This window comes from Triticum dicoccoides, chromosome 1B, assembly GCF_002162155.2.
Source record: "Triticum dicoccoides isolate Atlit2015 ecotype Zavitan chromosome 1B, WEW_v2.0, whole genome shotgun sequence".
Taxonomy (NCBI): domain Eukaryota; kingdom Viridiplantae; phylum Streptophyta; class Magnoliopsida; order Poales; family Poaceae; genus Triticum; species Triticum dicoccoides.
The window spans coordinates 73,795,539-73,806,250 of record NC_041381.1 but is presented as its reverse complement, the minus strand read 5'-3'; the positions used below and the strand labels follow the sequence as shown (position 1 = coordinate 73,806,250).

Sequence of the window (10,712 nt, the reverse complement as noted above, 5' to 3'; positions counted from 1 at the left end):
TTGCCATGAAAATGAATAAAAGATGATGTATCTAGATGTATTTTAGTTCTAGATACTTCTTTTTTTGTCCATTTTGATGACAAGTATTTTCGGACGGACGGAAGGAGTATATCTTAGTTTGTGGGCCTGATCACACGGTGTTGGTAACATATTCCTGTGGCTAACTTATTCTCTTGAGATAGAGATGTATTTCTGTGTTTTCCCATGATGCATTCATAGTTTCTGGGCACCAGCTAGTTTGACAAATACTCCCTCCATTCCCAAATATTTGTCTTTCTAGACATTTCAAATGGACTACGACATACGGATGTATGTAGATATATTTTAAAATGTAGATTCACTCATTTTGCTTTGTATGTAGTCACTTGTTGAAATCTCTATAAAGACAAATATTTAAGAACGGAGGGAGTAGTTGTTTGTTGCTGGGCCATTAGAGTTCTCCGTTAAGCTCAGTTTATTTTAAATAACTTACGTAGTGTTTGGATGCAGATATTCAAAGCTGGAATTCGATGTGGACATTCAAAGCTGGAATTTGGAATTGGCATCTGCCAACGTAATATCTCTGTTTGGTGGCATAGACATTCAGTCATGGAAATGATGCTCCCGTCTTCCCTGGCCTATTCGCCCCCCTTCCCGCTCTGGGACACGAACGTTGGCCGACAAGTCCAGCACTTCAACGCGGCGGCAACTTCTTGTCCCACTCCGACGTCAACGTGCGAGTACCATCTGCTTGCATTGGAGCTCCCGCTGTCGCCCAGAGATCCATGTCGTGGAGGAGGGGGCGACGACCACCAGCTTCGCGAGAACACGTTCGATCCTATGCGTATTTTCGTAGCAGCTCTTCGGCAACCACATTCGATAATTTTTGACTTTGTTGGATGCTTGTGCACAACTTTCATCTTGATGAACAAGCCAAAGATGAAATTGTTTGGAAACACGAGAATGACGGAATCTACACGGCGGCCACCGTATACTAGGCTCAATTCCTTGGCTGGACCCTCTCTTCCATGGACCACATGGTCTGGAAGGTTTGGGCTCCTTCAAGGTTAAATTCTTTGCCTGGTTGGCATTGCAAGATAGGTTTTGGACCGCCGATCGCTTAGAGAGGCGTGGGTGGCCAAATTGCGGCCTCTGCCCTTTTTGCAAGAGGGTGCAGGAAACCGGTGCTCATCTTTTCTTCAAGTGCTCCTACACGATTAGGCTTTGGAGAGCCATCGTCGAGAAGATTGGCATACATCACATGGATACATCAATGTGGCACCTCCACGAAACCGTCAACGAGTGTTGGGACAAGAGAACTGACGGTACCAATCCTAATTGACATGCTATTCCTCCCTCACCATGCTTGTCTCTTGGACAATTTGGAATGAAAGAAATGTTAGAGTGTTCGATCACAAGTGCATGCCACCGCCTATTATCCTTACCACCATCCTGGACGAGGCCAAACTTTGGGTAACCGCAAGCGCTAAGAGACTAGGGAACTTGTTGTTAGGTGAGTAATTGTCATGCCGCTTTTGTGGGTGTGTTGTAAAACTCTAAACTCTATTATCTACTTATTTAATGGATGAGGCTAATCTTTTTCCTCCATTTCGAAAAAAATAACTTGCGGTAGCAGTAGACGCATGAGAAGGCCACTTCCTGGCCAAAAACGATGCAATGGTCCACAACGGCGGGGCGGAGGTCGAGGCCATGGAGCAAGGGGGATTGGCTTGGTGGACGTCCATGAGCATGGGGCAGGGGAACCGACAATGATCATTTGTAGTTCAATATTTTCGCCATCCAAACATGAATTTGTATTGGAAGCTCTCCTTAAATTCCAAGTTTCAAATGTATGAGTGGACATATGCTATGATACTTCACTACAGAGGCATTGGCGGTCAGATTTGGCTTGAATCTAGCTAGAACCATTGGATGCAGCAAGATCGTGATCAACTCGGATAACATGGAGGTTGTGGAAGTTTTGAGAGAAGGCAACTCCTCTTCGGTGGCAAGTGCAATTATTGATGATTGCTATTTCATGTCATCAGATTTTAATCATGTAATTTATGATCATTGTAATAGAGAGAGTAATAAAGTAGCTCATGCACTTGCTAAGATAGTTAAGTTTTCTCCTTCTATCTGGATGGATTCGACACCGGACGTACTGCTTCCATTACTTGTAGACGACGCCACTATTTTGCTAAGTGAATAAAGGAGGAGAAGTCTTGCCATTTTTTTCCATGTTCCAAATACATGAACATCCAAACACTAAAACTGCTACTGAGCTTAATATCAATGTCGTCAATAATTGGCATTCGAGCCAATGCAATGCCAACCCCATCCAAATAGACTGTAGCAACTTTACAATGTTCTTTTGTCAGATGACCTGCTTTGATATCAAAACTCATCTGTCAGATTGCATGCTTTGAAATCAATACTCATCAAATCCTGTGGAAAACTGTGACTGGATTACTTTGTTCCTGGCCTATTTGCACCTGATACTTCCTCCACCAAGTACATGTGCATTTTGCGGGCTGAAGTTACACTGGAAGTACAAATTGTGTTGTACTAGAGCGTTTAGATTACTAAAATTGTGATCTAAACTCTCTTATCTATATCAATATAAAAAGACCCAAAGGGGCAGATCCAATTAATCTCGGGCATCAAATCATGTCAATCCAATGACCAAGGCTGCTTCAATGTCGAGTGGTCAACACGTTCAGCGTGCAGTTAATTTCATGCCTAAAATAGTGCTAAGCACATAATAACACGCAAATAATATCCTACCTAATATCCGCATGCACTTAATATACTTCCAAATTAACGTGCATTGCACGTACACATTGACTAGTTTCTTTAAGGAGGGAGTAGGAGAGTAAACGTAGGCTGCAGGGAAGAATAGTTGCGCTCATATTGTGTGTGGAGGCATGCGATCACCGGATGTGGGAGAACTTCATCACTTCATTTTTTCCTAGTTCTCCTTCCTTTTAGTTTTTCTCACCTTCTTGTTTATTCATGTATTGCAGAGTTTGTGCACATATGGGTCTTAGCGTGTAGTCACTAATCGCGCCGAGTATAGGTGTACTGCACATTGAGTATCGTTACAGTTACTAAGCTCCCACGAAATCAAGCCCCCTCAGAGCTCGGTTGTTTTTCTCTAGCGGCCCCCGGATGTCAGTGTTAGGCCCGTTTGTCACCACAGCCCAACCGACGGCCTCGCATTGGTCAAAATTGGGCCATGTTCTCTTCGTCTCCAGAGGGAACGCGATTTAGGGGAAGCGCTAGCGAGGTCGGCGGTCGCCATCACCCATCTCGTGAAGGGGGCGCTCAGGCGGCAGTCGATGGTTCTGGCAGGGCAGCGGTGTGTCCGCGGGATGAGGGCGTTCCCGCGAGGTGGTTGCCGAAGGGAGGCATCCCTGCGCCACTGCCACTATTCCGTATCGTTTTCCTCCTCTGTTAGTTCCAGGGTTTGGCCCTTTTCTTTTCTCCTTCAATTTCTTGTGCTTTGCTTGCTATTTTGGTGACGGCCTGGTGCTGCTGTCCGTCGTGCCTGATGCTCCGGTAGATGGTGTCATGTTGAAGCAGAGCAAGGTGATGTTGTCCTCGAGCCATGGGGCAGTGCCGTCGTGGACAGACGGGTCAGATGATGAGTACAGAGTTACACGATGTTGCTCCTCTTTTTTTTTCTCGCCGAGGGACTGCTTCCACCGCCCAGGTTTGATTTCCTCCGCCCAGATCCTCCGTCGGGCTTTGCCGAGTGACCTTAGAAGTGTTAAACTACAGGTTGGACAACAATAATGTTGGAATCCGCCGAGCAGGCCGCTGCCCCGACGTTGGCCACCACTGGCTGGGGTCGTAGTGCCCTCTGCTCGGAGGTCGCCCAGGTCGACGTCCGTAGGTGATTCCTCCTCCAGCAGCAGCCTCCCATCCTGCACCTAACAGTCAACGTCGCTATCTCCAATAAGGGAATTAGGCAGCATTCCATGCCTCACTACTTTATGATGCTTTGTGGATGGAAATGACCTGACGCTAATTCCAACCATTCTTTTGTCTCTATCCTCTCCCTAACTGACCTCAAGCAAGTGAGCAGCCAACACTCTCTCATGCCGTAGATTTAGATTGGTTGGTTACTAACTCTGTATTATGTTGTTTGTGTCAGAGCTGCTACTGCTGCTCCAGGGGCAGATAATCGAACAAAGGGTGAGGCGGACGAGCTAGAGAAGATTAAGTATTCCACATATACAGGTTCGTGTGATGCTACTTTGAGATACTACGCTTGGTTCAACTTTTATGGATTTTTTTGCTTGCAGTGAAAATATCTGCTCCACACACTATGTTTGATTTAACACGTTAGCTCAATCGTGTTAATTAGAGGCTACATTAACTTGACTTAGACGCGAACCAGCTGATTGTTGTTCATGTAACAAATTACTTCCTTCTTTATGTATCCCTCATGATTGTTCCATATTCAATAAACCTAACATTATGCTATTCAACCTGAAGTGATGGTGGATGACTTTGAACATATTTCACAATAATATGATCTGCCACTTCTCCTATACATGATTCTGCAGCTACCTGGGACCAAATCTTGTTGTTGAGTCATTTTGAAGATATATGATTGTCGCTTCTCCTATAAATGATAACTTGTGATAATTCTAATTTCATGACACTATAGTACATCAATGGAGTAAAAAAAGGTTGTTTTCCAATTGAGTACTTGCTGAATCCAAAATTATCTCAGGATAGGATACAAAATATGCAAGTTTGCATGATTTATGATGTATGTCGGTCATTAATCCGATCTGACTCGATTTCCAGAAATTTGAGGATGGCCACTAAGCCTATCTGATGTTTCTTTACTTCCTCAAAATCTTTTAGTACCATTGGTGATTCTGTTTTGCTTGACTTAATGCATTTACATTTCTTGAATAAGCTGATGAATGTTGCATTTCAACAGATGTTATCTAGGATTAGATGAGAATCATTCATCTTCAATTTTGCATAACAAGAAACCTAGCTTATATTTTTCTATTGCGACATTCCAATGTCTCAAGTTCTTTTGACGTGGAGCATCCTACAAACATCACCATGTCAAGAGTCCGTATGGCAAGTGATACGTTCGGCATCTACTTCACATACTTAAAGGTGAATCATCTCCTTTATACATGTCCACTTGACCCCTTCGAGGACGGTATACTACTTGACATTCCTCTCGTGTGCATACATAGGTATTGCCGGAGCTTCATGGATGACGAGGAGGAGTGCAAGAGCCAAGGATCACCTACATCATCCATGAGGGAAGCTTGGAAGCGAAGATGGAAGAAGATGAAGCTGCAGCAAAGCTACAACCACCGGACGTCCGGCCACCCGCAGACCAGACGACCAAAAGAACTCCAGCCAACGAGTGCTACAACGGCCGGACGGTCGACGACCTCCGGACGTCCGACAAGTCCCAGCCACTGGACGTCCGATGCCTACCGGATATCCGGTGCCACCTATCCAGAAGAAAACTGTCAGAAGTCCGACGCCCTCCGGACGTCCGGACCCCCGCGAGCGACCGGATATTCGGTAACCACCGTACGTCCGATCCTGCCTGTGCGCAGCCGGGCCTTTGGCCTTGTATACCTCTCCCACTTACCCCTTCGTGGCTAAGACTATATATACTCCTCCCCCACCCCTAGCTAGAGTTAGCAAATATGATAGCTCATTTGTATGTGAGCTTTGCTCCTACCACTCTACTCTTGAGAGAAAGCGAGAGAGAGACTACCACTCCCATGGAGCTCAAGACCTCCATGTGAGCATGTGAGAAGATCCTACGGGATTCAAGACCCCTCATGGGAAGACCCGTCACAGATTCAAGACCTCCTCTTGAAGATGAACTTCACATTGTATCTTTCCCTTTGTTGTTCATGTACCTTGTGGATCTATGTGTTTATTAGTCTAGTGGATGTGTGATTGGACTTGTTCTTGAGTGTTTCCTCTCGTTCCCCTCGTGTTCTTCGTGGGAATCATATCCAATCGTGAAATATCAGCCTACACTGGGTTATCCCCGTATCATCTTTCTTCTCTGAGCTTGGTTAATCTACACCTAGTTCTCAGTATTAAGTAACCATGATTGTAGAGAATACCGCAATTGTTTTCATGTAAGCCTCTGCATCATCTTTCAGGATAGTTAGGATTATATTATAAATTTTAGTGACATACCATCTCCACTAAAATAAAAAGGCACCAACAACATCCAATTAATCAAGCTATGAGAAGTTGATTAATCTATTCCAACTATGTAATCTTCTCCATCCTCGATCTCATCGCAAACCTAATAGAGTCAGTCATGTTTCAACAAAGAAAAGTCATCATTTTTAAATATTTGGAGAACTTATGCAGTCTACGTTCAGCTCTGATGATATTTTCTGTAGGCGGCGGAACAACAAAAATACTAAAGTCGTTGGCAGAACAATAGCAGAGAAAAAAAAGTCCGCCCCTCATGTTCTTACCGTACATAATTGGTAACTTTGTGACTATACTTAGAATTCTTTAAGGTTTAGAAATATTGCTATATGAGAAGAGGTTAGCTTCTTTTAGTGTGCTTGATTATGATTAAAGAAGACGATATCAAAGTATTGTGATGTGTTTCCATATATTTGCCTATTACAGACTTGATTATTAAGGCATTATATACTGTTTACCATAATATATTTTCTTTCATCACTATTTTTCACTTATGGTTCCCATGTTGCATGTGTTGAAACTTGAAACTATAGTGGAAAACATGAACTTGTTGGAAGTAGATGCACTGGACGATTGACCTTAGCTAGCCTTCCCCAAGTAGTAATGCCACCGAAGTTTTCATGGATAAATAACTCAACTCTGCCCAGTGTTTGTGTCGGCTCTCAGTAAATGTTATGGGTACTGTGTAGGTTCTGGTAACACCCTTTGGGGGGTCCCCTGCTCGACCTCGCGCTAACGCACGCAGTGCACTTGGTTGACAGGCGCAATGCAGCTATTCTGTTTTCAACCCCAAACACGCACACAACCCTAGAGCCACACCCCTAAGATAGATAGTGGGGCGACGGGGTGTGACGGACTCGCCTCCGCATGCGACGCCGCAGCACGCCGCGTTGTCGCCTGCTCCGGCTCGTTCCAGGCTCAGCCACACAAGGGGGAGGGAAGGGAGGGGATCACGACCCCCCTCCCCCTGCTCGGCCTCGCGCTAACGCATGCAGTGTGCTTGGTTACAGGCGCAGGGCGACTATTCTATTTCCAACCCCAAACACGCACGCAACCCCAGAGGCACACCCCTAAGATCGATAGTGGGGTGACGGGTTGTGACGGACTCGCCTCCGCATGCTACGCGGTGGCACGCCGCGTCGTCACCTGCTCCGGCTCGTTCCAGGCTCGGCCCCAGGCACGCCCCCTCCTCCCATGCTCGGCATCGTGCTAACGCATGCATTGCACTTGGTTGATAGGCGCAGTGCGGCTATTCTGTTTCCAACTCCAAACACACATGCAACCCCAGAGCCACACCCCTAAGATAGATAGTGGGGCGACAGGGTGTGACAGACTCTCCTCCGCATGCGACGCTGTGACACGCCCCGTCGTCGCCTGCTCTGGCTCGTTATACACATGGGGTATCACGACCCCCTGAGAGCCCGATAAAAAAGGAAAAGTTGTGCTGGAAAGGAACTTAGCCATGATGCAGTTCAGTTATACACATGAATGAAGTGCCATTTAGTAAAAAAGTTTTTGCTCAGATAAAAAGGGTGAAAAAAGAAACACCTACAAACAGAGCAGGAGCAAAAAAACAAAAACACACGTAACACAAAAAACCAGGGTTCGCATATGTATATATATATTATTTATATAAAATAAAAGACATGCAGTTTCAACCATATACACTGTTGCAAAAGCAGACGCTACACAAGGACAGAAAAAGTAGTCTTTTCATACACATTATCTACCTTAGACAGCACAGCATACACACCATAACCATAGCTCTTGTCCAAACACAAGACTTTAACCAGAAATATGCCAATGATTGTTACTGCGACTACGACTGCGACAGGGAAGTAAGCCCGAGGCTTGCAATCAGATCTCGTAGCTCAGGCGACATGTCTTCGTAATACAACATGTTCAAAGGATTGAACAACAGTTGGAAAATGTACTCCGCCTTCCAATCTTCAATAGCAGTCTAAAAAATTTAAAAAATGCAAATCAGTGATTAAAAAAAGCTTGTCGTAAGAACGAGAAGTGAAAACATTAAAAAATAAAGGGTAACAAAAAGAAGAAATAGAGAAGGTATTACATCGGATTGGACAATTCTGTCGACTAGACGCACGCCGTTATACACCTGCGTCAACCTCAGAACATAGACCGGGTAAGAGGGTTTCTCTGCCAATTTAACCCAATCAGGGTGATTCTTAGAGTTATACAACTTTTCACCATAAATCATCTTCAACAACTGAGTCATCCTTCTCATCTGGCAAAAGGTGGAAAGGCAACACAAAGTAAAAAACACACGTTACAGATCAATAACTATCAGACGATGTAAAAATACAAGTTCTTCACAACGTCTAGACGGTCCCTCTTTTGCATGTGAGGTCATTTCGTTTTGTCACTCTTTTACACAGATTGGGTGTGTGGGAGAAATGCAGTTCTGTGTCGCATATGTTGCAAGGCACTGTATTAACAAGTTTGGTGCTATGTGTACTAACAATGCATGTGCAGTTTAAAAAATATATGCAGTAGGAGAAACACAAAAATACTTTGCAGTTGGCTAAAAAAATATAACATACCACTTCAGTGCGATCTGAGTGGTAGTCAGTCCTGCGCCACTTTGTTGTGAAATCAGGATGGCCAGTGTACTTCCTGGTGTCATGGATACCAATGGTCTGGCGATGTTGGTTCACCGTCTATAGGGCATAATGATCATCCTTGGAGCGCGACATCATAATCTGTCTCATCAAAAAACAAATGAAATGAAAGTTCATTCGACACATAGCATTAGGACCACTGCTTCAAATAACTATAAAAAGAAATGCAACAATGAAGAAATAAATGATGGATAACAATGGCCTTACTAGTTTTGCGTCCAACAGGTTTTTGTCACAAAAAAAACCTTGAACTACTTAACTACATCTTCTAGAACAAATGGGTTATGCACAACTGGCAACACAGGGTATCCTTCCTCATTTTCTTCACATCGGTTTCCATTTGAACAACATACTACATAGAAAAAGAACAAACGGGACATGAAAAAAGGAATAAAACATGCATGCACACATGGACATAAAAAATTTAGTACAAGACAAAAATGCACCAAAGCAAAAAACATGACAATAGAAACATTTACCGTGATAAATAAAGCTGAAAGTAGCACACGTTCACCAGAACCATAAACTAAACTCATTTCAGGATCTTGCTTTCAGTTCTTAATGACAAAATCCATGAGATACGAGTCCATGGAAGCTCCTTTGCCAAATGTATTATAGATATAGTCAACTTTGACTGTTTCGATATCACTAAAATCATTATTCACCATCTAGAACACGTTACTGTAGTAAACATACATATATGGGATCAAAAAATAAAGTTAAAAACAAAACACACAAAAAGGATGAAGGGCACACACATAAAACTTACTCGTTGTATTTGGTTACAAAATCTTGGCTGAGAACGAGATCCTTTATTATCCTCGCCTCATCAATATATCTGAACCTCGGAGGCCTACATTTCTCTAAAGAGCCTCTCAACTTAAAAGCCCTCTCATCTGCCCTCTTGTTCGAAAATACTTGAGCCTCATCTACAGGAGGACGATTGATTGCTGCACTCCTAGTCCTAGTGACGTGTGGCACCGACGTAACAAAATCATCATCATCAACATCAACTACCTCATGCGGAGAGCCGAGTTGAGCAACCTTTCCACCACCAAGTCCAGATGCCACATCTGTGTTCAAACCATCTCCAGCAAAAGAACCAGAATTCTCTGGAGAAATTTCAATGGCACAATCCTCATTAACTACCTCAGAACCCTGTGACTCAAACAATGATGTACAACCTCCATGAAGACCCCCATCAAAACCTGATAACGAGGAGAAAAAACATGGGAACACTCAGCCCAAATACAAAACCAAAACATTAAATGCATCTCAATAATATAAAAAATGCAGTTCACTAAAGAAGAGAATGCAACCCACTTATCTAGAACAATGCAACCCACTTGTCTACAACAATGCAGCCCACTTGTATAGAACAATGCAACTCACTTATCTAGAACAATGCAGCTCACTTATCTAGAGCAATGCAGCCCACTTGTCTAGAACAATGCAACTCACTTACCCCGAATAAAATGCAGCTCACTAGTCTACAACAAAGCAGCTCACTTACACAACAATACATAGACCTCCACTTTAAATCATGCATTTCACTAAACACACTAATAAAAAAGACCTTAAGAAGCGGAAGCAAGCAGTAGACAAAAAATAAGGAAAATAAAGATGTTCACTAACACAACCTTTATCTGCAAAAATTAAAAGTGACAATAACTCAAGGGAACACTTTGTCGATGTGAGCCAGCTATAGAGCATGGCCTTTCTGATGTAGCCAATGTGCTCACCCCAAACTGAGCAACACGGACACCTTCCCAAGTCTACAAGAATTGAAACATATAGAATCCACAATCATGCCTGCAATAAAAGAACAAAACATCAGTTTCACATAATGAAATATAAAAA

General features: G+C 43.5%; 1 protein-coding gene across 16 annotated transcripts; it reads left to right on the top strand.

Moving 5' to 3' along the window:
• The first annotated feature begins 3,190 nt into the window (after window positions 1-3,190).
• LOC119320217 lies at window positions 3,191-5,710 on the top strand. 16 transcript variants are annotated; one of them, XM_037594387.1, is made up of 6 exons: window positions 3,191-3,434; window positions 3,565-3,694; window positions 3,798-3,877; window positions 4,059-4,061; window positions 4,139-4,224; window positions 5,037-5,710. In XM_037594387.1, the coding sequence occupies exons 2-6, from the start codon at window positions 3,590-3,592 to the stop codon at window positions 5,123-5,125; spliced, it is 363 nt and encodes a 120-aa protein (XP_037450284.1). In that variant the 5' UTR covers window positions 3,191-3,434; window positions 3,565-3,589; the 3' UTR covers window positions 5,126-5,710. The 16 variants fall into 16 exon arrangements, 14 of the variants coding, with proteins under 14 accessions (XP_037450284.1, XP_037450272.1, XP_037450304.1 ...); XM_037594375.1 differs by having other exon boundaries at window positions 3,763-3,877; XM_037594407.1 differs by having other exon boundaries at window positions 3,562-3,694.
• The last annotated feature ends 5,002 nt before the right edge of the window (window positions 5,711-10,712 follow it).

Excerpts from the sequence above, each read along its gene's own strand:
- LOC119320217 (XM_037594322.1), top strand. The coding sequence starts at position 3,218 with ATGTTCTCTTCGTCTCCAGAGGGAACGCGATTTAGGGGAAGCGCTAGC. Across the intron at positions 3,435-3,544 it reads CCGTATCGTTTTCCTCCTCT|ATGGTGTCATGTTGAAGCAG; the intron begins GTTAGTTCCAGG and ends ATGCTCCGGTAG. Across the intron at positions 4,225-5,036 it reads TAAGTATTCCACATATACAG|TTCTTTTGACGTGGAGCATC; the intron begins GTTCGTGTGATG and ends CAATGTCTCAAG.